This window comes from Typopeltis vanoorti, chromosome 9 (assembly GCF_054136105.1).
Source record: "Typopeltis vanoorti isolate ZY-2024b chromosome 9, IOZ_Tvanoo_1.0, whole genome shotgun sequence".
NCBI lineage: Eukaryota > Metazoa > Arthropoda > Arachnida > Uropygi > Thelyphonidae > Typopeltis > Typopeltis vanoorti.
Genome location: NC_143557.1, coordinates 53,002,681 through 53,029,351, shown reverse-complemented (window position 1 = coordinate 53,029,351; position 26,671 = coordinate 53,002,681). Strand labels below are relative to the sequence as shown.

Genomic DNA, 26,671 nt, shown 5'->3' with positions numbered 1-26,671 from the left:
TCCCATTAAAAAAGAAAAAAATGCGTTGTAATATTTGAAAGTCCATTTCGTCCATCCATAACAGTGTTATCAGGTGAAGATTCTATTTACATGTGTGTGAAATGAGAACAAGGCTGGATGGAATTTTCTTAGTAATACACCACCTGGCCTCATATCGCAAGACAATATTTGTGTTCGCTTTCTATCGAATGTGCGTATGTAGTTTCACTAACACCATAAGTAAATTCTAAATATAGACATGTTGGCAGTTGGACACCTTTTTTTAAAGCTTTATGTGTAGAATTTTTATGAGTTTAGGTATTTTTTTCTGGTAACTATCTCGCTTTATTTTATCGTGTATCAAACGTGTAATACTGTATGAAATGTGAATTTTGGATCCGCAAAAAAGTTTCTTTAGTGTTTTAATTTTATTAGTGGATAGCGTATTCTGGAGACCATGCATTGAATTTCAGAATGCAGCTTCGATTAAAAATGTCCCATGCTAATATGCGAGTTTATAATCTGAACGCTCTGAATTTATAAAATTTAGAGCGTTCAGAGATCATCTTAAATCATCTTAATTCGCTATTCTAACAGTAGCTCTACAGAGTACTTTGGTGGCATTCTAAATTTGAGCAGATTTGGGAATTATATAATGTTAGCACCTGTACAGCTAACATTATAGATAAGCTGATTTAGTTGGTTCATCCTCTGAAATAGCAAAATAAGGTAGCAGAAAGAAAGTACGGTTAGTGATGTAACTAATTAATTAGTATCGGTTACCTGTATAGTATGTAGGTTTATGATATTTATAAGTCAATAACAAAAGAGCTCGGTGAATAAGTCAGAATTTTCTAAATGTGGATATGATCCAAGACAATCATAAAAAAAAAGTTGCATTTCGTAATAGCAGTCTTGTAAGTGATGCTCTTTATCACAGTTTCTTTCTTATCTTATGTGATATAGACAGTTTATTTATTGTCATCAAACCTACACTTTTGTTTACCGTTTCGAGTAGTTCTGCTTAATTTTGAAACTGAAGTGTTGTAAAGAGATGATGGATTATTATGATGAGTCACCTATTACGGATTTTAATCAAAATCTATAATAGGGTATTCCTCATCGATTAATAATTCGCGCTTTAATTCGTACGAACAAATATCATTCTCTTTCATGAGAACAATAGCGATCACTAGTCTACTGATAGCACTCAATAAATAGCTGCATCTGATAACTGTTTATCAACAGACATCCATTGTTTTGTAATCCTGTATATATGCAGATCAACCCTCTCCGCATGTGCATTCATCCAGAATTCCCGATGATGATTAGATAACTTTATAAATTACTTGCTGGTGCAGAAGTGTATCCTTTCACACTTACTGTGACACTTCTTTATGTGATCGCTATGTCTGTGCTAGGAAGTCGTATAGCTACTGTCTTCTTGCTCCTCGCAGGAACATTTTTCTTCGGGATACTCCCAATCTTCGTGCGTCGGAGAATGAAACCATGCAATTGCAAATCGGGACAACATGATTCGAAATGTTCGGCCAGGTATAGTAACATGGTCACTTCATTTCTCATCTTCTTCGGTGGCGGGGTATTACTTGCCACGTGCCTCACCCATTTACTTTCGGAAGCCCGAGAAGGTTTTGAGAAGTACCAGCAGTCAAAACGAAATCAACCCAAAAATGACACCAGCAAAGACGCAGCGAATCCTGGAATTTATTATCATCCCAGCCAAGAAGAGGAGGGAGAACATGAGGAATTTCCCATGCCGGAATTTGTGGCATGTTGTGGATTCTTTGCTGTCTATTTGATTGAAGAGCTGTTGCATCATTTTCTAGGAGATCACCCTGGACATTCTCATTCATCAGAAGGAGACACTGTCAGAAAGCACACTTCTTCTAATTCCCTGTGTGTAAGTGGATCTTTCGTAGCTTCAACAGGAGACGTTTCTCTTCATTCCCAAGATGGTCAAGAAGAATCTGAGGGAAGCAGACCCCCTACCGTGTCCATCTCTATCACCCGAAGCGATTCCGTTTCAAATCCTCCCGGAGACGACCTGCAAATGCATGCACAGAGAGTTGTCGACGTTGTGCGTAAACATACTAATTCTATCTCAAGCTATACAAGTGGATCATTCAGGGCGCTTCCTGCGGATTTTACTCCATCAGGAGAGCATCGTTCTAGAGGTGATCGAAAGAGTATTGTTCAGCACGAAGTTTCATCGAAGTGTGACGACGGCCCTTGCGCAAAAGACGACGAACCTCCTGTCCGCTTTACTCTGTCAGGATTATTCACAGTAGCCGCACTATCTTTTCATTCACTGTTCGAAGGATTTGCTGTGGGACTCCAGTCCACAGAATCTGGAACCTGGACTTTATTTTTTGCTATTGCAATACACAAATTTGTTATTGCCTTCGTTGTTGGGCTGGAAGTATTGGCCGAAGGTGGACGCGAAAAGGTGGTACTGGTCTACATGGGCATCTTCTCTGTAATGTCTCCATTGGGTACCGTCATGGCGGTGATTACTGACGAATCCCTCAGTGGTTCCTCTGAGTTAATCGTTGGGGTTCTGAATGCCATTGCTACTGGAACATTACTGTACGTCACATTCTTTGAAATCCTCCTTCGAGATAAAAATTGTCAATTGTCTGGTCTCTTGCAGTTTCTTTCCACTTTCCTTGGATTCGGATTTATGGCTCTTGTACAGTTTGGAACAACTAACTTTTAAATAGGTAAATATGTGAATATTCACCCATGTAAAAAAGCAAGTTACGAAATAAATACCTTACTTTTTTTCTTGGTGTGTTTGTAAATGTAACCGTTATTCGTTTAAAATTTGATAAACTGTAAACCGAAACCGAATTAAGAAATATATATTAAAAGTAGAGAGATTATTGATATCATAATACTGGAGTCCAATTATGTGCAGTAGTGGTAAAACTTAGCGTCACCGTAACACAGTCGCAAAATTTGCTCTTTGTCTTATAAATAAGGCAAAGAGCAAATTCAGGCTTCATCTCTCAGAACAGTTAAACCAGAGGAGATCACATGTGGTTATTTGCTTTGGACATAGTTTCAACCAACCCAACCCTCAGTGAACAGCTCACTGAGTGATTTCATCAGCCTGATCAAAGCCTGATAATTTTATACACATCATTTTCACAGGTCAGTTTTCTGTGCATATAACCTGGAAAAGGAATGGATTAGGGGGAGGGAACATAACTACATTCTTCATTATATGTTTGATTTAATGCTATCACACACATCTTTATTAAATTCGAAATTTTGATCGAAATATCACCCGATGTAATTTCTGGGTGCCACCATTCATATTTAAAGAAATGTGCTGATCTGAAGTAACTTGAGGATTATCTGACTGTACATAACCTGTCAATTCAATGTTGGAAAACCCAATGAAAATGAATCTATTCAACAAGCAGAACTTGAAAATAAAAATGAGCAAAATAAATACTTACTCAATCAATTATTGTTTTGTTTTTTTTATTGCGTGACATCTCCAAGGAGTCCAAAGACTCATCGCATAATATACTTACTATATTATGCGATGCATAATATAGTAGCATGCTTGTATATACGCATAAACGAAGCTAAATGTTTTTCTTAAGTAAATATTATCTGAAAATCGATGCGGAATAAAGAAGTACTTAAATATAGTATCATAATCATAAAATAATTGTATTTATTTTACAAGAGAATATAATTATTCGCAACGAACAAGCGCCTGTAATCCTTCTCGGTAATCAAGTATTTTGTTACCTTATTAATTCCAGAAATAGATTAATATTCATTTCTAACGATTCGTGTAATATTCTCATAGTCCAGATTTTATCGGTTGCTGTTTGACAAAATTACATATCTTAATGTTTTCATTTCAGTTTTTGAATTAAGTTTTTTTTTTTTTTTCTCGGTTGCTAACTGAAATTAAACTGTATAAATACTGTCAGAAAGCTTATATGTCTAGTAGAGTACTTATTTCGATAATTATAAATTTTTGTAGTGGAATTTTCTTATGCAAATCCCTATGATATATTTTGATTTAAACGCTCATCGTAATCGAATTATGCATAGAAAGTCCTAAAACGTTCAGCTTTGAGTGTAAGCAAATTATTTCACGACTTTCAAGTAACATCTTACGTGACTGGAAAGTCAGGTAGGATGTTACTTGCAGATTTGCATGTTTTCATAAAGACGTGTAAATACTAAAGGGCTGATTTCATTTCTTTTATAAACCTTAGAAAAACTGTCGATCGTTTTAGTTAGTGATGTTATACCGTGCGATGAAAGTTTTAAGATATGTTTTTGTGTGGTGTACGTTCAGCACACCAGAGTTATTTTGGTTTTGAAATCCAAGGTGACATCTGTAGATATCACGCATCACCGCATGAGGGTGGCTTGTTTAAAGGTATTAAAATATTGTCTTTATAAAACTTTTGGGTGGGGTTTCATAAACCTTCCCATCAGTAAATGCATTAAGAAAGATATCTGTATAGAGTAAGCGATTCTGTTCCAACTTGCGGTGTTAAGCTGTCAAGATATACACCCAAAGGCGAAGTGCTACAGGAGAAGATGCACACCATATTTTTAGATGGCTTATATACTAGTTTTACTCACGCCAATCCGGGACGATTGGTCGCCCTACTTACTTCGGACACCGCTACACAGAAGGGAGTAATGGCAGTGCATACATGAAATCCGTATTGCGACCATCATTAATACACATTAGAGTGAATCCGGTCAGACCTTTTCACCATGCATTTTTGGTGAAACAATGGCATTCGCAAATTTTGCGAATGCCATTGTTTCATAGAAACTCTACCTCAGTTTTCTCGATGAGCTTTGTTTATATCTTGAAAAGGTTGTAAAAGTAATACGCAAGTATGATACTCATATGGATTTCATGAAAGCATCGTTATTACTACCATTCCTGTGCCTAAAGGTGCAATGACACATGCAGCATATTCAAATATACTAGAATTAGTGGTTTGTAAACTGTTAAAATTTCAATAAAATACAGTCCGTTATACCGCTGGATAAAAATTGAACTACGTATTGTGAATGAACTTGATAGAAGTGTCATCATTTGACTAATTTTCAATATTTAATTCTGTCAATAGTACAGCTGCATTGAATTCTTGACTTGGTCTAAAATGGACGTATATGTTATTATTTTCTACGATACCAAGAATTTGGCTACGTAACTAAGTGCAGTTACTTGTAAAAGGACCTTTCGAGAACCACATAGAAAAATGACATAAATGGTCATGATAAAATATAGTGGTCCAAAAAGTTATCCTTTATATGGAGAAAAGAGACATTCAATTTGGGACACAATATTATGTTAGCAGTCATTCGAATTCTATATTATTTTCTAATAACGGGTGTGAGTTGTGATTATTAGCCTCTTGATGCGATGGTGGATTGCTTACTATGATTCATTTGCCTTGGGAAGGTCTCGAAGTTCTAATTCGTCTTAATTTTTTTTCTCTGCAAAACACATACACATGTCCAAGGGTGTTTATATAGACATTTTCCACCCACTAATAGTTAGCAAGGTCGCAAAATGAATAGGTTACAGTTACTTCCTGTAAGTGAAGACAAAATGAGCTAAACGGACTGGTCTATACTCTTTATTAATACGTATTTAATATGAGCATCCATATCAAATACAAAAGCGACTTATAATTATGGAGATATGAAATGCTGAAATAACCTGAAGGTGAATTTGAACACTCACATAATAAAATCTGATATTTTCCACCATTGTCTCAAGAGGGAAGAGTGTTTGGCATTAGTGAAACTTGGCTGACAACAGATGTGGTTATTGGAATTGAATGTGATGGGCACAGAAATTTCAGAGAGGATGGAGGAGATAGAACGGGGGGGGAGGAGTACTGCTGATGATAAATGAAGAGTTGCAAGTGAAAATAGAGTATTATATCAAGAAGATAGACGTGTGAATGGTAGTTCATTTGAGGCGATCTGGTGTGAAATAATGGCCAACTGAATCAGCTATACAGTTAGTTGCTGCTATAGGCCAGGGGATACAAAGGGTGATGTAAAATACATGCATTAGCGCAATGAGTGTAGGTCGAGTAATTATTATGGGAGGTTTTAACTACAGTGATATCGACTGGAAAGAGGAAAGATCACGTGGCAAAAAGGAAATGGAATTCCATACACCTTCTAAGAGCTAATTACTTGAACTGAAGGGACTCGTGGTGTGCGAATGTTAGATCTGGTCATATACGTAGAAGGCCTATACGTAAGGCGTCCACATTATCTCCGACTTGTGAGAGTAATCATGTGGTATTCACTTGGGAGGGTGCAAAATTTGTGGATTTTTCTCTTAAGAAGTGATATATACGGAATTGCAAGATAGGCAATTATAACAAGCTACGGAAGCATCTTACAGCCGTCCCATGGCATACGAAATCGCAGGGGAAAAAGGTTCGCAATGCATGGGATATAATCAATAGGTGTCTGGAGGAAGCAATATCGAAATGTATTCCCATAGTCAGAAAGATAAATGAGGTAGCCGTCAGATGGATGACTAGTAGTATTAGGCGGGATCTGCAAAAAAAAAAAAAAAATGCTATGGAGGATTTATAAGGAGAACGGTGATCTGCACACTCACGAGCAGTACAAAGCTTATGCTAGAAAGATTACCAGCATAGTAAGGAAGGCTAAATCAGATTATAAGAACACCATAGCCAAGCAAGTCATAGGAAATTCCAAAGAATTCTTCTACTATGTGGCAAGTAAGAAGAAGAATGACTTTGGAAGGATAACTTTAGTGGGCGCTGATGGTGGTGAGGCAACAGTCAGGTAATAGTAGACTTTTGAAAAGTGGTCACTCAGTAACTATCACCCGAGTGAGGATATTTCTGTGTCTTATGTAGCAATAACTGATATGAGAATTAAAGTTTATGAATCACGGGTACTTCGGATATTTCGGAATGTAAATGCAAATACTGCTGTAGATTTGGACGGAATATTAGCTCAAGTATTACGTGAATGTGCAAAGGAATTGTCAATGCCTTTAACTTAAGACTGAGCTCTGGTAAGATCCTTAGTGAATGGAAAGAAGGTAAAAATAGTACCTTTTCAGCAAGGAGGCTCTGACTGCGCTAGAATATTACAGACGAATCACCATCTCGGGAGTGGCAGTAAAAGTATTGGAAAAGTTAGTTGAAGACAGAATCCAGGGTGTATAAGAATGTGATACTCTATGAGGAGGTGACAACACGGTTTTGTTATAGGTCAGTCTTGCCTTATTAGCCTTGCCTTTCCCTTGTCCAGCTCAGCTATCAGAGTGACAGATTTTGCTAAGGCTCATGACAGGATACCCCATGGAATACTGTTACGCAAATTAGAAGAAATGGGAATGGGTATTAAACTGAGATGTGGATATGAGAATGGCTCATGGACAGATATATAAAAAAAGTAGTGTATGGAGGAGAAGAATTCAGGATTAAGCAGGTAACCTGTGGTGTGCCCCAAGGCTCTGTGCTTGGACCATTATTGTTTAATTTGTACAAATGATATATAGGAAATGAATTGAATGTAGATATTCGGTTGTTTGCTGATGATGCAAAGTTGGGTAGTGCAATAATTAATCAAGCTGATAGAGAACTGGCGGTATGTGTAAATGATAATGGATATCAGTTCAATGGGGAAAAGTGTAAAGTGACGGAACTGAACTCCAAAAGATTGATGACGCTAGGGACTGGGAAGTGTTGGTGGATAGAGTTGAAGTTCAGAGGGCATATTGCTAAGGTGTCCAAGATACCTCATAGGATTACTTGGCTACTGAGGAATACGCTAACATGCAGAGATAAAGAAGTTATTATCCCTCTTTATAAGGCGTTGATACGTCCATATCTGTGCTTAGGTCTAGTCGCCTGGATTCCTTGGAGATGAAGAAGTAGTAAAAAAGATTCGAGGCGAGTGACCAAGTTAGTGAGTTGTGTAAGGAATGCTCCCTACATCGATAGATTGAGAGTTTGTAGGTTACAGAAGTTGGTCGATAGGCGGAGAAGAGGAGATATGATAGAAATATTTAAGTTACTAAAAGGTTTTTATAAGATTGATGTAGGGGAAATATTTTAGTGGTGGAAGAAAAAGAGGTCATACCTAGAATTTAAGTAAGAGTGTGGTTAACAGGGGTGCGAGGACTAAATTTTTCACTTGGAGAGTGGTAAATGAGTGGAATACGTTGTCTGACTCAGTTGTGAGTGCTTCGTTTGTCAATGAGTTCAAGAAGAGGTGTGATATTGTGTGGATAATTTGGGTCTCCTGCGATGAGTCTACTGACTCCATGGAGATGCCCGTATAATAATGAGATGTTGACAGGTGACTGAACTGCTTCGATGTCCGCATTGTCATGTAATGCCTGTTGTATTAATCTAGATTCCAATTATTACGCAGTTCAAATGAGGATTAAATTTTCATGTATTTTTCCTTTGGAATTCCCGCATAAAGGCAACGTTACTCCGATTTTTGGTAGATAGACATTTGAAACTACAATTTGTTACTGTATAAAAATCCTAGATTAAAATATTTACTTCTATATACTGCAGTGATATTTGATTTTTTCATGGACATCAACAGTGGAAGGATTGAACCTTACACTGACATTAGTGAGATAAAAGATAATGGATAAGTAATCTGTTTACTTGTAAACGCACAAAAGAAGCTGATTAAGTGTGTCCGAAACACCTTGACATTTCGTATTAGCATATACAGGTGTTTGTTTCCACAGATGCACAGAAACAATGCGATCTTTAAGATAGCTTTGTTCACTTATTATCTTCCTTTATCTTTTATCTGTTGTTTTAGTTTAGTTTTAAAAAAAAAAAACTTATCGCGAAGCTATGGCATGTTTTTGAATAATCTTTTAATCTAAACCGAACCTCAGTTATATTTGAACTCAGGTTCCTATCTTATATTTTACACTGCATTCTGTCAAAATCTTCTTTTCATGGCCTTATAGGAGTTCTTTCTTAATATGGCCTCAATACCTACTCCGCTCGCACTGTGGATGAATAAACTATGCTAGATGGAGCAGGTGGTTCAGGTGACCAAGGCGAGGGGGGAGGGTAGAAGAGCAGTTTACTGATCATTTCATTTTTATGTGGCTCCTACCCGCCCACAAAACATTGATTTGTGAACCTATAGTACATCTATACAATGAATGCGTTAAGAATTTTATTTTTATTGATTTGTCCCGGAAACCTTGCTCTAGACATCAAACATTGAACTTTTTCAAGCCATTTCAGCCCTCCAGTAAACAGAGCGGTAGTCTGACACCGGGCAATGAAATTCATCTCCCACCTAAAGACGATCACAAACATTCATATCTAGGGCGGGATTCGAACCCGCAGCCTGTTGGTTGGAAAGCAGATATACTAACTACTCGGCCATCTTGGTTGGCATTGTAGTGAAGTAAGTTTTATTCTCAAGGAGAACTGAATGAAATTGGTGCACTCAAAATACTAAGTACTCTGGATTCCAGCAATGCGGTTAAACTAGATGAGATTTTGCCACCCATTTCCTTGTGGTTAATTTAAGAGAATGTAATAAGAGATTCAGATTACCACTGACGTGGCTGTTTAATAAAAGCTTTGCAACTGAAAGAATTCCCTGTAGAAGGGAAGGGAGAGGGGGTGATAGCACTATTGCATAAGAAATATTAAAATGGAGGCATCATACTGCAGACTACTTTGTATTTCGTAACAGGAATTTTGAAGAAAAATACATACTGTATACTGTACTGCATTATTTTCTCGTATTTTAAAAAAGATTTTGACGGGTTTTCCACGTAACAAAGTATAATTAAGCTAATGTATGATATATCCATCTAGGGTGCTGGGTTCTAAATTTTATCTGATGATTATCAGTGTGTGTATAGAAGAGCAGGATGAACAGTAAGCAGCCACTGGGTTTTCAAAATATTTTGGATTCACTTGCGTGTTTAGAAAACGCTTGGCTAACTGCTTACTCAACAATTATACTCGTATTTCATAATCTTGTTTTGAAACTGAAGTAACGGTTGTATAAGCACGAGATCTGCACAGTCTGCCATTTTAGCATGAATGCTGCTGTTGGCGCTAAATACGGCTTTATGTTTCATACATTGTAATAAACGTCAGAGTAGCCACATTTATAAATCGGTGTTGCTGCACGTGCACATTCAACATCAGAGGAAGATAACGGTATTCTAGTCCAAGTGGTTATTAATTCTCTTATTTCATGAAGGAGAGAAATACTTCAGTGTCTGAAATATATATGAATTAGAGGAAATAAGGATTATTAAACATTTGACCGCGCAGTTAGCCTAGTGGCTTTGCGCTTCGCAACCATATGCCTGGGGAAGGAGTGTCCCAGGTTCGATTCCCGTTGTAGACGTGAGGAATTTGAGGATCTTCCTCAGGCATAGCCAAGTTAGCCGGTCTTGGGCGCGGTCAGTAGGGTTTTTTCCCGCCAGTTTATCTGGCGTTTTAACCCCCCCCCCCCCCAGCGGCAGGCCAGGCGACGGGTCGGTTGGGAGTAGTACTAACAAGAAGTCGCATCTAAGTAACACGCGGACCCTGTATAGGAAGGGAATAACGCGTAGAAAAAGAAGAAGGATTATTAAACATTTAGGCTACTGTAGGAAAATATAATTATTACAATAACGAAATATAAAAAAATTAGCAATTTATTAACTACTTATAATTGTTCTACACCTCCGAATCAGAAAATTAGAATAATCAAAGAAAATGTGTTGAATGATTTGCAATTCTAATTTATTGCATAGAGAATAATGAGCATCATCTAAATTTACGTACTTTGTAGATTATGTAAACCATGTAAACACATAAAAATGTAATATAAATTATAAGAAAACTATTATTTGAAAACATTCACAAAATTAGAATAATTTTTAATGTGGTTCAAAATATGAGAATATTTCAACTTTTTTTTATTGCTTTTTAATGAGAGCATAGATCATTTGCTAATCATGGGTGGAACGAGTTCTAATAACCGGAATTTTCAAAATAACCTGCAATAGTAGTCGAAAGGTAATAACTACATCAACAGATGAGAGGAGATTGAAGAATATCGTGAAGAAAATCTGCTTCCGAAGTATAAAGTATTTTCACAGGAGATGGGGAGAACTACGAGGGTGGTCTGAAAAGTTCTCAGCCTAGACCATAGATGGCAATACTATCGGCAAGATTTTTTTTTCTAAGTTGGTAAATCTGTCATTAAGCACCCATGTGAAATTGCAAGTCATTCTATCAAGTAGTTTTTTTTATACAGCTGTCTGAAGCAAAAGTGTTGTCTGTATCCCAGTGTTTCTCAACGTGAGGCAATTAGAAAATGATGTTGCATTCGTCACCTCATCACTGATATGCTCAAAACACTCACCATTGTCGGCGAGGGGGGGGGGGACATCAAAATCGTTGAGGTGGGGCATGATCCAAAAAACGTTGGGAAATACTGCTGTATCCCTTGAAATGGATAAAATTGAGTATCGTGCGGTTATAAAATTCTTTGTAAAAGAAGGTTTAACGCCTAAAGAAATTCATCCGAAGTGCATAAAAGTTTATGGGCACTCTTCTCCTTCGTTTTCGACAATTAAGAAATGGGCTGCCGAGTTTAAACGTGGCCGTACCAGCCTTGAAGATGATCCACGTGAAGGACTTCCAAAAAGTGTAACACCAGAAATCATTGATCAAGTGCACGATGTGGTATTGGATGTCCGGCAAGTCAAAGTGCGTGAAATTGCTTAGACTATAGACATTTCAAAAGAACATGTAGGATATATTTTGCATGAAGAATTTTTGCAAATGAAAAAGCTTTGTGCTGCCGCGCTTGCTTACAGCAGATTAAAAACGAACCCGCATGAAAATCTCTGAACAGTGCTTGGAGCGTTTTAACAAGAATAAGACTGATTTTCTGCGTCGATTTATTACTATGGATGAGTTGGATTCACCATTGCACACCAGAATCCAAAGTGCAGTTAAAACAGTGGACAGAAGCCAGTTGTTCAGCAAGAAGACAAAGTCGGTTCCATCAACAGGAAAGGTCATGGCAGCGGTATTTTGGCGATGCTAAAGGCATTTTGTTTATTAATTATCTTGAAAAGAGTAAAACAATAACCGGGGAGAATATTATTCCGATCTTTTAACCAGACTAGACGAAAAAATTCGTGAGAAAAGACCCAGTTTGCAGAAGGAAAAAATTATCTTTCATCAGGACAATGCACCTGCCCACAAAGGTGTTTTGGCAATGGGAAAATTAAGGGATCTGCACTATGAATTGTCGGAACATCCACCCTATTTCTTCCGAAATCATTTTTCTTCGAATCAAGAGGTGATTGCAGCTGTAGAGAGGTATTTTGTAGACTTACTGAGAACCACTACAGGGATGAGATAATGGCGCTGGAATAAATGTATTAGTTAAGGGAGATTATGTTGAAAAATAAAAATAATTTTGAAATTATAAATTCGTTTTTTCATCGTTAGGCCGAGAACTTTTCAGACTACTCTCGTAGGTGTCTAAATCTACTACGTTTAGACGACGTCACAAATTGGGTTTTAAATCGTGGCATGACCTAAGACGAAGCCGATTATGACTTCCAAGCAAAAGGCAACTAGAGTGTGATGATGTAAGCAAAGACTGTTGTGTGGTCAAGAGGACTGGAAAAGGTACTTTAGCGATGAAAGTATATTTCCCATAGTCATCAAGGGATACGTGTTTGGCGTCTTAAGCAAGAAGCATTTGATAAAGAATACATGCAACTTTCGGTGAAATTTGCAATCTCTGTCATGATATGGACTTGTGTAACCGCAGAGGATGCAGGTAGGCCGTGTATTGTGTACAAAAGAGTAAATTCCAAAGTGTAGCAAGAAATTCTTGAGCACTTTATGTTACCGGCATCGGAAGATTTATGTGATGATTTCCTTTTTCAGTAAGATTCAGCTTCTTGTCGCACTTCCAAGACCACTACTAGGTGGCTCAAAGAAAGGCAAATCAGTTTAATTCCTTGGCCGGCAAACTCACCAGATTTAAACCCCCATCTAGAATTTGTGGGGAATTATGAAGAAACATTTTTCAAGATGTTGATCCCAAGACAAAAAAAAGATGTTGATCCCAAGACAAAAAAAGAACTTGTTTCTAGTCTGCAGACCATATGGGCATGTTTTGATAAAAAAATAAATTAATTAAAAAAGACTGTGAACCGCTAGTAGATAATATACCCAACCGTTTACGAACGGCCATAAAAGCTAAGGGGGATGCAACAAAGTACTAATTATCAGGTTGTTTTCCTTTGACTGTAATTTTGTGCATTTATTTCCGCATTATTCTAATATTTTGAACCACGTTAAAAATTATTCTAATTTTGTGAATGTTTTCAAATAAGTTTTCTTATATTTATATTATAATTTATAGCAGTTAATTTAATTATATTTATATTACATTTTTATGTGTTTATATGGTTATATAATCCACTTTTTAACAACATTAATGTATCAATTATAATTATTAAGTTGTTACTTGAACATTACTTTGTAGCTCAAAGTCTGAAATATTTCGGACTTTTGAATAACGAGATATACATACTGGCCATTGAATCTTCATCAAGAAGTTGTAAGATTTTTGCTATATAAGTCATGTCCGTCTTTCTTAATTTCTGTTAACTGTTTATACCAAATGATAAGTGACTCATTGATACTGAAGATCACCCGAGACAGACTCGTGCTTGCGAACCCTCCTGTATAATAATAAGACCATTTGTTGTCACATCATTTTATTAACAAAAGCACAAAAAATAATACGGAAAAGAATTAGCTGCCGAAGAGAGATGCAAGAGCATGAACTTGTTTTACAAATTACATTATTAAGCTTGGTTACACTCATAATGATAATCTTCTACTCGGTAGAATTTAAGTTCATCATTAGTTAAGCTGTTGCTACCTTCTCAATAGAAAATCTGTATTCTCCATGGTAGTAGAGTCTGATATTTAGAAAACGGATATGCATCACTCATATTTTAATGACGACATTTTCCCTTCGGTTGGAAAGATCTGGTTTTGAATCCCAAGTGGTATAAGAGGAGATTTTTATAAAGGATTGTTCAAACCGAATCACAGTTTTCTGTTCACACGAAATATCAGGTTCTCCTCTCCCGAAATTCAGTTTATATTTTTTAACAAGCTGAAGAATACGCATAATTAAGAGACGTTAATATACAGACTTTCATATCCAATATATTGTCTGTTAATTGTATATATATTTTGTATGTACCATCTTTTTAATTCTGTCCATGTTATGGTGGGATAGTTACATATACTGTAGGAGAAATGTTATATAAAGGCAGTGTTTTGTCTTGTTGACTTAAGGTTTTTAATCATTTATTAATGACTACCAACCTAAAATATTTAATCACTTTAGGTTATCAGCAAAAGTCAGCGGTTTTTAAAATAAGCGATTTAAAAAATGCAATATGAATGTGAAAGAAACAAAAATCTGTCTTCAATAAAGACCACCTGTGAGTTCATATCAAGTCTGCATATACCACAAATACCCAATTTCTCTTGCATTCAAGTAGATGCATAATAAAAATGGCTACTAATCTCCATCTTCCCCCATTCTCTGTAAAGATTAGCCAACCGCATAGGTATGTTAATGAATAGCTTTTTTTCTCTTCGGGTTAGTGGCTCCGAATTAAAAAAAAAAAAAAAAAAAAAAAAAAAAAAAAATCGAATCCACCATATTCAAGGGTCTTGTAATCAGCTATTAAGAATAGCTGTTATATGGAGCCATCAAGGATATTTATCCTTGAGGATTCTTCTGTTATTTTGACGTCAGTACTACCTAAGGTTCACATCTTTGCTCCGAATTTAATATTTATTAACTCTGAAGTCCTTTTCAGCATCAAAGATATTGCAATTGAAAATGCGATAATCTTAGTTATTGGTGGTACCTCTTGATGCAAGCCAATGAGTTGTTTAGAGAATATTTTTCACACAATAGGACATGGAATTAACAGTACTTTCTGTTTCTTTCTTCTTCCATCCACATTTAAGCTATCGACTTTAATTTAGCATGGTCTATTCATTTAACAAAGCTACTTTAATTTAGCATGGTCTATTCATTTAACAAAGCTACACGAACCTTCGGTAAATAAGGTAGAAGGGCAAGTTGTCAAGCACTGCTTATTTTGAACTTTCTAAACGGGTCATCATATGCGTTCTCACCGATTTAGTACATTTTCTCTTCCATCTTGCGTGAAGTGTGCGAACATTTGTGATTCTTGCGTGCTTGCAGACACCTTTCGAAAACATTATTAGATTCACCCCACCCTCTTTTTTTTCCAACAAAAGCATGTCTTGGGTCAGTTATATTCCAATTTTCTTTCAAGAATAATCCCGCTTAAGAAAATATCTGTTTCTCCATGTAGGTATATAAGTTATAGAACGAGGTCATCGGAAAATATTATATAATGGTGTCTGTGCACATCAGCATTCAACAATGTTGGAAGAGCGACACACTTGAAAGTAAATAGTAAGTAAATTTACCACACAGAAAACAAAGGTAGTTTTCTGTCTGGTAAATATGGTCTATTTTCCTGATAAACCTTAGACACGTAATTGTAACCTCCGCCAACGCCATATATTAGGACAGTGAAGAAAACACACACACACACATAAAAAGAAATAAGGGTTTCTGGTTTATTTGACACCCTTATTTCTTTTTTATGTGTGTGTGCGTTTTCTTCACTTGCCCGCGATTCGTTTGACCGTGCTTGCGACAGGCTGAATATGTGACGAAGTGTTCTCATCGTTAATGACTTACCATGAGAGAGTGTGGCGCATTTCATTTTAACCCTGCGCAAAACGCAATAGTTGTATTTCTCGCCTTAGACATATCCCCTTTCCCTTTTCTATAAGATGTGTAATACTTCATTTATATTCCTGGATTACATGATGTTCCTTTTAGTCTGCTTTATTCCCCCCCCCCCCCTTTTTTTTAACTCAACGTACATGCTGAATACAATCAATTTTCGTTTTCGGACAAATATGTGTACTTTTTTCTGCAGAGAATTAAACCAAGATGATGGCAGGTGGTGCTGTTCTAGCAAGGATTACGAAGTTGTCATACAGCAACTAGATTCATTTGTTTCTCGTCTTTCGTTCTTTCCTTTTTTTGCTTCTACTTCTCGTACTGCATTGACACGTGAAATATTTTAAGATAATGTAAGACGTAATGGGGTGCGACCAACCTGTAAAGTAATCATCAGTAACCTGACAAACAACGTAAACACGTACTAAGCGTGAAAAGAGTTTCTCATTAACAATAAAAACAATTTTCTCCCTCGCCAGACGCTACTTATGAATTTTCAGAACTAGGCAAGAAGTTGAATTTAGATAGATATATCACACTAACTGAAATTCAAAAAATTTCTTCTCTTAAATACTAGCTCGACCTTTCCTAATTCACGGCACTATACAGTAGAAATTTTAACAGAGGTGAACCAATGCATAAAATTAATTTTCTGTATTATACTCAGAATAATCTTGCTCAATTTTTTTTATATATACAACACCATTTGGTATAAATTTATCATTGCAGTGTTTAATTAACAATGCTTATTACAATATTTTTCTCTCGGGGGGGATCCTGGCTGGCGGATAGGAGAGCCAACCGTGTGTGTGTGTATATATATATGAATATATGGTGGGGTGGTCCGATTATACTGAATAGGGACTCGTGGACCAACAGGGCCATAAGGAACAATCATCTTGATTGCAAGGGAAGTGGCATTCCCATTGACCCATAGCTGGATCTATCCTCACCTTCTTCTACTTTGAGGAAGATTCACTCACTTTAATCTTTCCTAGGCCTATTCAGCCAACTCTTCTTATTTTATGAACCTTATGCTATCAGAGTACTCGAGGGACATGGGATCTTTCCATTTCTGGCCTTACAACTATGTCCCCTCTATAAACACTTACTATAATTCTACTCTATTCTCCTGCAATCTACTCTTTCCCCTTACCTTTACTATAATATACCCAATTCCTCCTATGGGTTTAAATTTGGAAGAAGGCTAGTTCAGAAGTCTTAAGGTAGCAGCCCTACCACTGAACTATTCCATCGTCAGGCTAGTCACCTGACATGGAGAACATAATTCTACTTTTAAGGTGATCAGAAAAATGTAATCGGAATGAAACTATGGAAAACGACCCATGTAATGGAAAAGGTAAAACGAAAATGGAAACGATAAAATATAATACATATAGCAAACTGAATGTAAGAGGAATAGCATATAAAGAAATAGAATTAGACCCAATATTAAATGAAAGAAGTTTTAATATAGCCGTAATCACTGAAATAAAAAAGAAATTAAAAGGAACTATAAGAACCGAAAATTTTAAGCTGATATACAGTGGAGTTGACAGAGACCAAAGAGCACAAGCAGGAATCATGATTTAAATTCATAACTCCCTTTCAAAACAGTTAAAACATTATAAATTATGAAATGAAAGAATAATAGAAGCTAGAATAAAAATAGAAAGAGGTTATTTAACAGTATTTGGTTTATATGCCCAGAAGAAGGAAGAGAACAGGATAATATTTGATTTTTATAATCAGCTACAAAATATATATAATAAAATAAATAAAAATGATTATGCAATTTTAGCAGGACACTTAAATGCAAGAATTGGAAACACGAAAATTAATAATAATATAGGAATACGTATAGGGAGAACATACTCTAAACAGGAATGGTAAAGAATTGATTGACTTTGTTGTTTATAATAACCTAAAAATAATGAATTCTCTCAATAAACATAAAGACATGCATAAATATACTTGGGCAGCAAGAGGATGGAAATCAATATTAGATTATTTTATCTTAAATGAAAAGACATCAAAGTTTTTGATAGATGTTAGAGTTCACAGAAGATATGAAATGAGCAGTGACCACTTCCTTGTTAAAATTAAGATTGCCATCTTAATGGCTACAAGTAACAATAACAGAAAGAAAATTTAAAACATTTGTTTATAAAACTATAATATTAAATGACACAAATATGCAATGGCTATATGAACAAAGAATTAACCAATATCTAGATAAAATAAAACAAAAGAAATAGAATGGCTTAATATAAAAACGACACTAAATGCAGCAGCAAATGAAAGCTTAGGAAAGACCAAAAAATTCAATAAAAGGAAAAAACTGAAGATATGGGATGATACAACCAAAGAAATAATCAAAATGAAAAAAAGAAGCCTATCATAAATGGTTAAGCAGTAAAAGAATAAGAGCCATAGCTAAAAAAGAAATCAGAAAAAGATATAGAGAATCATTGAACAAATTCGTTTCTAATTTAGAACATGATTTATATAAAATAATACCCAATGTATATAAGATTTTGAAACGCCTAAATGCAGATACTAAAGAAAACATAAAAGTAAACAGCGAAATGAAATTAGAATTTCTAAATTTCTACATAGAATTGTGGACAGATATATATTTTAAAAAAGACAACTGGCAAACACTTAATGAAAAGGAAATAACTAAACAAGAATTAGAAATCAGCCTGAAAGAAACGGGAAATCACCTGGAGAAGATAAATATGCAGGAACAAGATTCAAAGAAAGACTCCTATTAATTTTAAATAAAATTTATACAAGTGGTAATCCCCTAATAGAATGGAAAAAAGCAATTGTGATTCCTATTTTTTAAAAAGGTAATAAAGATGACCCTAAAAACTATAAGGTATAAACATACTAAATTCCTGTTACAAAATATATAGCAGAATTCTAAATAGCAAACTAATGAAATATTCCGAAAACTCTATTTTAGAAGTACAGAATTGGTTTAGAAAAGGACGATCATGTCCTTTTCTAATGTATAGACCCAGCCTTTTGCTAAAATTAATAATAGAGAAAAGAATACAATTTAGAAACACATACTGCATTTATTGACTTTGAAAAAGCATTTGGCAAAGTTAAAAGAAGCTGAGATAAAGAGCCAACAGGCTTCACTTCAACGATGCAAAAATTATTCAAAATTAAGTGGATGTTGAATCCAACATTATTTCTTGGCCGAATAAGAAACTGTAAGATAGAAGATCTAAGAGTTTCATGCCGAATGTAGAAATTATACATAGCTTCGGCAAGTCCAAGCATAAGCCAGCACCTGGTAGTACATGCTAGGGAAACTCGTAGCAAAGGTGGATTAAGATCCGATCACTGTCCTTAGTATTTTCCCCATAATGTAAAACTCATCACCTAGGAGACGTATGCTGTTATACATTATGAGAAGAGGTCACTACCCAAACCGGTTTCGACCTTTATTCAGGTCTCATCAGTGAGTAGGTAGACCAGATGTAAATACCAAGTGATATGGAGGTTATATCCTTATCCTTACTGTACGAGTTGCCAAGAGGTGCACCACTAATTAACTGAGATATAGAGCCAACAGGCTTCACTCCGGCGATGTAAAAATTATTCAAAATTAAGTGGATATTGAATCCAACATTATTTCTTAGCCGAATAAGAAACTCTAAGATAGGAGATCTAAGAGTTTCATGCCGAATGTAGAAACTATACAAAGTTTTTTACATTATGGGAAAATGCTAAGGACAGTGAACGAAGCTTAATCTACCTTTGCTACGAGTTGCCCCAGCATGTACTACCTTGTACTATGTTGGCTTATGCTTCGACTCGCTGAAACTTTGTATAGTTTCTACATTCGGCATGAAACCCTTAGATCTCCTATCTTAGAGTTTCTTATTGGGCTAAGAAATAATGTTGGATTCAATATCCACTTAATTTTGAATAAGTTAAAAGAAGCATTTTATTTAACATATTAAATGAAAGACAAATACCAAATAATATCCTAAAAGCTATCATAAGTATATATGAAAATAATCAAATACAAATAAGATTAAATCATGAGCTATCATATACGAGAGAGATAAACCAAGGGGTCCCACATGGATGTCCCCTCTCAGCAACTCTTTTTAATATTTACCTAAATGAAATAATAATAAAATGGAATAAAAATTTCCGTCAAGGTATTAAACTTTCTCCTAACTGTAGTTTTAAACACGCTCCTTTTTGCCGACGACCAAATAATAATTACAAAATCTGAAGTTAATTTACAGAAAGCTGTTTTAGATCTAAATGAGATAGCCAAAGATTATGGTATGATAATATCAACAGAAAAATCAAAAACTATGGCCTTTAAAGACGAGATCCAGCAAGAACTAAGATAGTAATAGATAACAAGATCTTAGCATAGGTGAATTCATTTAACTACCTAGGATGTATGATCACATATGAAAATGAAAAAGATATAAATGTAAAAATTGCAAAATATTTCAAAATAACAGGTGTAATTAACTCTATATTTAAACCAAACCTAGTTCAAAAACAAACCAGACTAAAAGTATACAATACATTTGCCCTACAGTCCTAATGTATGGAAGCGAAATCTGGACAATAAAACACAAAGATAAACAAAGATTAATAACAGCAGAAATGTTCAAGTTTATGAGAAAAACTGCAAAGTACACTCTATTTGATCACAAAAAACACGAAGAAATTATGAAAGAATTAAACCAAGAATCAGTAATAGAAAAAATTAAAAAATATAAACATGAATGGATGAAACACGTTCAAAGAATGAAAATAGAAAGATTACCAAAACATGTTACAAACCATTAGGAAAAAGAAAATCAGGACATCCTCTTAAACGATTCAACGATGACTTCTAAGGCCTGAACAGCCCACGCTAGGCCTAAATCCTTGATACGCATGATGATGATTACAATAATTTTTTTTTTAAAAAAATCTAGTGTGTTGCCTGCTGAAAGAAAATGGATTTACATATATTGGTATTTTCAAAGAAACTGTATTAGCCACGTTTTTTTTTTTTTACTCGATAGTTATGTATCACAGTCATTTGTTACAACCTTCATTGTTAAAGAAAACTAAATTCTGCATTAGACTGGCTGAGTGAAGTTGACATTCCATACTTAAATAACTGACAAAAGTTAGCCATAGTATAGTATATCCTGAAATAATTTCACAACTGAAAAGTAACATTACTTCTTGAAATGCAGTCGAAAATGATTAATTTTCACCCCAAGTCTTCTTCAACCTTTTGGTTCTGTCCACTGCTGGACGAAGGTTTTCCAGACCACTCGGTTTTCTGCCTCTCCCATCCATCTCACTCCTGCAATTTGTTCCAGTTCATCCCTCCACTTTCTTCTCGGTCTTCCGCTTTCTCTTGCTCCATCCAATGGTCTCCACTCTGTTGTTTTTCTAGTCTATCTCCCGTCATTGCACTGGCAATATGGCCAGCCCATCTCCACTTAGCATGTTTAATGTATTTTACAATATCCGTGACACATATTTGAGATCTTATCCAGGTATTTGTCTATTTTGGCAGCTTTTCTTTGGCAATCCTCAAATTACTCCAAATATATACATATATATATATATATATGATATAACTTGTTCTATTTCATGGTTTTCAACTTTGGGTTATGTATTTATTTATTTTTAATCCAATTACTCTGGAGGCTTCATTTAGCTGATTTAGCCTTTCTTCCAGAACTTCAAGATCATCTGCAAATTTCAGATGATGCAGCCTTTCTCCATTTATGTTTATTCCTTTTGTTTCCCAACCAAAGCCTACTTCTAATGCAGCTGTAAATAGTTTGGGAGATATAGTATCAACTTGCCGGATGCCTTTTTGTACTGCAAACGTTACACTGTTTTTATATAATTTAATTACTGCTTAAAATCTGGTTTCATACTGGGTGACGAAACTCGTTGACTACCGAAAAGTTTTCACAAATATCCGTCGCGATGCGATTCGAATCTATAGCCTATTTGATGGGATAGCCGAAACCCTGTTTATTCGATAAGCAGTGGCGGAAAAGTGTATTGTAAGATGTTTGATTTGAACTTTTTGAGATTTTTTTTTATTATAAATTTTAGAACTGATTCTCTAGAACTACATATCCGCTTACCAACCTTTCCTACGACTTCATATATTATCTTGTATTTAGTGCGTCGCCATCAATTCAGATATTTATGTATATTTTTTTAAAAATAGAAAGCAAATACAAAATCCTATTATAATGTCGATCTAAATTAATAATTTGAACTGGGTACACTGTTGTTAGCAATGTATGATGTTAATTACAGGATTCGTCAGTGTACGTTCTGTTGTTTAATGTTCAACGAGTTTCTATTACACGAATTTTGATTCATGCGTGCTAATTAGGCTAATACATGAAACTGATCCGAGTTCCACTGTATAACAGTAGTGCTTGACGCGAAAAGTAGAGAGCATGACCTGGGTTATGAAAAGGTAGGCGCGAATGCTGAAATATACCGAGTAGTTTTCTCAGTTTTAAGGAAATAGTATTTTCATTCGTTTTCTTCTTCTTCACTGTTAAGCTTAGTTGCTTGTAGTGCCTCTGTCTTCCTCCGCTTCTCTTTGGTATTGAGTTTACTTTCTTTGCCCATCTGTTATCCTGCACTCTTTCTATATGGTTTTTCCGTTTTTAGATCTAATCATTTATTCGCTGTATTTTACAATTTTCTCTGATTTGTGAGTTCCTAATTTTATTTAATATTATTACATCTTAATGTTTTCACCTCAGTGGTTTTACTGATTTGTCTAATTTTTGTAGTTGCTGCATGTTTTTCACTCGTATTATTGTAAATAACAAAAACACAGAACATTAAGATAAATTTAACAAAAAAAAATTATAAAAATTAACATTTTCAAAGTATCGTTGAGTGAAAATGAATCAAACTATTATTAATACTTCAAGTAATGATATTAACAAATATTAATATTTGTTGGTGATGGAACAGAAGTTAGTGTTTGTACTAAGAACGAAGAGAAAAAACGCAGTAGGTATGAATTGATGCCTTCCTGAGGCTAACTCGCATCAGTCTTGTTTGATTGAGTAGTTAGTACCCGCATACCTTATACCATGTTGTGGGTTTTTGAATCCCGCTTTGTGAATGTAGGTAGAAGATGAATTTCATCGCCGGTATGAGACCACCGTTCCGCTGATTGGATATTCAAAAAATTTCCTTATTTGGTCTCTAGAAAAGAGTTCGTTATTACGTAAAGGAAAGAAAAAAAAAAACTTAGTACACTCATGGTAGTAAATAGGTTTACAACCTTTTGTAGATGGGAGTCACATTAAAAAAAAAACTGGAGATGAAAATCATCTAAGAACTGTCCAGTTCAAATAAAAAAAAATAATGAATTAAAAGGATAGCTTTTTTATTATGTAAAGAAGCAAAACGGTATTATGAGTGTATACAGGATGGCCCATAAGTCACAGAGGGTTTAAAATGTGAATAACTCATTAACAAAAATCCTCTAGGTTCTGTATTTCATTATAGAAAAAAAAAGTAAACATTTAATAACTTTTTATTTATTCTTTTTTTTTGTTATAATGAAATACAGAACCTAGAGGATTTTTTTGTTAATAAGTTATTCACGTTTTAAATTCCTTAGTGACAAGTGTGTGTGTATACACCCACACGTATTATGTGCAATCACACCTATAATTAATAGAGTAATATTGCATCTGATTAATGCAATATTACTCTATAAAGCATTGGATAAGATAAAATACGGATCCACAATGGCATTTGGGAGGAAAAAATTTTCCCCTCCAAAAATTAAAGTGTGTATAATTGGAAAATAGCATTATAGTAATGGGGATTTCTAAACAGTAAATTTTTGCGCCATATCTTATCATAATAAACTTAGTCTGATAAAAAGCAATATCCGTCAGTAATTATTTAGGACGCTGATCCTAGTTTCGTGTGATTCCATAGCGGCAAACTGACCTGGATTTTTCTACAAATTCTTGCATTGATTAATTTCATATTCCAGTTTGGTAGTGTTTCCAACCAGTCAACATCTCATACCTATAGGTGGGAAACAGCTGGGCGCTACGAAATTAGGATGAACGCATCCTGAGCTAGTCATTGCAAAGAAGCGATGTCTAATTTGAGATTTCTTCTGGACGAGAGGCGGTTAGAAGTTATAGAGCAGTCCCTGAATTTATTTTTGGAATTAATACTGCATGCAAAATTTTCTGTAGTTTCTATTGGATATACTCTTGTAGCTCTGCCCTCTCCATTGTTTATACATTATCAAATAAATCCTGAATATGATTATTAGAAACACAGAGGCACAAGAATTGCTAATAATAATTTATTAATGCAGATATTTAGACCTGAATCTAACAAGCTATCAGCATCAGTGCACAAGCAAATTCACGAGATGAAGCAAGAACAATGGATTGTTATTCCCTTTCCCTAAAATGAGTCAAGTGCTAGATAAACATCATACAGCCGATGGTAAATTTTGTTAGGAGCAGGGCCATCCCATTCTGGATCAGTATAGCTGTGGTACTTCTGTCATGGGAAGCCCGCGAACAGCTATGAATCCTACTGAATGTACACAGATATTCAGTAATAGGTAAACTTAGTTCTTCTTCTTATACGAGGGGCGGTATGAGAGTAATATTTTTTTTCTTTCGATTCGACTGTGGTAGAAAACTTTACTCTAAACTGAGTGGAAATTTGTAATCTTATATTTTACTATCGTGAGTGACGTTGCGATCGGCTGCAGCACACAAGTAGTTCAAATTGGCAGCTGTTATAAGCAGAGAGTGTGGTGATTTGAATTCCTTGTTGCGGAAGACGGGAGTCCAATAGCAGTTCATATTGATCAGAAAAATATGTATGAAGACGATACTGTTGACATGAGTACTGGATCAGACACATCATGAGTGGCGAAACTGATTAGAAACAAATCTCACACCAGTTTACGCACAAGGGATACAATTGCAACATTGGTTTGACTAATCTTTCCCATTTCGCCTATAGCCTAGATCTGACAGCATCCTCTGGCTACCACCTGTTTGGCCCTCTGAAGGATACACTCCGAGGACGAGGATCTTAAACAAGCTGTTCACGAAGAGCTTCGAAGTCGAGACTTTTACGGGGTAGGCATACAGTATGTCACTTTTTTTTTTTTTTTTTTAATGTGGCTCCCGCCCACGAAATATTTCCATAAACTTATAGTACATTCTTACGGTAGGAGGACTAAGGATTTTTCTTTCTTTTTTTTTTTTTTGTATATTTATTTTTTAAGTGATCTGGAAAACCTGCTCTGGAGACCAAACATGGAACCTTTTCAAACCCTACAAGACTCCAGTAAGAGGGATGGTAGTCTCATACTGGGCAATGAGATTAATCTCGCCCCTTAAGTTGTGGTAAGCACATAGAGAATAATGGAGACTGTTGAAAAATTACAAACTGCTCGCGAAAGATGGACGATTTATCCATTTAAAAACCACTATTAAATTAAGTATATTTCTTGAGGGGGGGGGGATAAAATAGGACAGGAGAGTTTTTTTTTTTTTTTACTCACCCCTCGTACTTTAAACAGTCGATCAGGATCCATGATGAATTAAGACGCACGCAATGATGTTATCATCTCACCCCTTTAGAGTAAGAGGGGAAATGATCTGAATGTGATACTGAATGCGCATGTAATTGTTAACAGGTGGTTTCCAGACTAGTCCTGCAGCTATTTTAAACTGTTCTACGAATTAAACTTTAATGTCATATGAACTTCTGGCACCACTGACGTTCACTGGTGTCAGATTAATCTGCTTTTTTTTTATTTGAGATGCCGAATTAGTATCACAAGTCAGTTATTTTTAGTTAAAATAAATTTAACTAAATAGTTCAATGTCTGTTATTGATCTCATTATTTGGTTCCTTGAGTACACACTGCAAGAAATGTTATTGTTCAGGTGTACACTCGTTTCTGACATCTGAAGAAGGAAGGTTTTAATAGTATGAGCTGAAGAAAAGGAAGTTGACGCTCAGTGGTGAAAGTTATAGAAAGTGGGTTAGTTTCCTCTAGAAAAGGAAGAGCGTGCACAGTAGTAGATGCTCTTAAGAAAGTGGGTTAACTTCCTTTAGAAAGGTAAGATTGGAGGGGGAAGACAATAGTAAACATACGTGAACATTTTTGCCGCTGAAATTAGGATTTTGACTGCACCCTATATATTAACTATCAAAACGTGTTAGACGAAGAAGAAAGAATGCACTAAAGAATCAGGAGCTGAGCGTGAAAGGGTTAGTATGCATGTATGACTGCAGAGTACAGTCATGCGTTTAGATTAAGCACGATAGTAACAGTAAGTGAACGCACGCAGAAGCAACTTGACTACTAAAGAAATGAAGTTCTGCTTGGTACTGATGTTCTCTGCAATATTTCTTCATACGCAGGGTGAGTGCTTTCTTTCATTACAGTTGCCTTTTGCAATGTGAATGTTAGGGTTCTCAAAGCACACGAAAACTATTCGTGTGAGTTTTCTCGACCATTATCCTCTATCATTAGATTGTGGAAACGAAAACTATTTTGCGTCAAGATTTGTTTCCTTCGCAGTCGTGTATGTATATCAGGGATGCCCAGTGAGGCTATCCACAAGTGATAGTAAAAAAAGAGTCACATTTGCGATATTAGCGAAACTTCAAAACAGAAATATCTCCTGCTAATGAACCACTTCTATCAATTTAATTTTATTTG

At 35.4% G+C, this 26,671-nt stretch overlaps 1 protein-coding gene across 1 annotated transcript; it reads left to right on the top strand.

The window, feature by feature from the left end:
• The first annotated feature begins 1,350 nt into the window (after nt 1-1,350).
• On the top strand, nt 1,351-2,785 carry LOC150103047 (uncharacterized). The gene has a single exon (XM_090398160.1). The coding sequence runs from the start codon at nt 1,388-1,390 to the stop codon at nt 2,714-2,716; it is 1,329 nt and encodes a 442-aa protein (XP_090254286.1). The 5' UTR covers nt 1,351-1,387; the 3' UTR covers nt 2,717-2,785.
• The last annotated feature ends 23,886 nt before the right edge of the window (nt 2,786-26,671 follow it).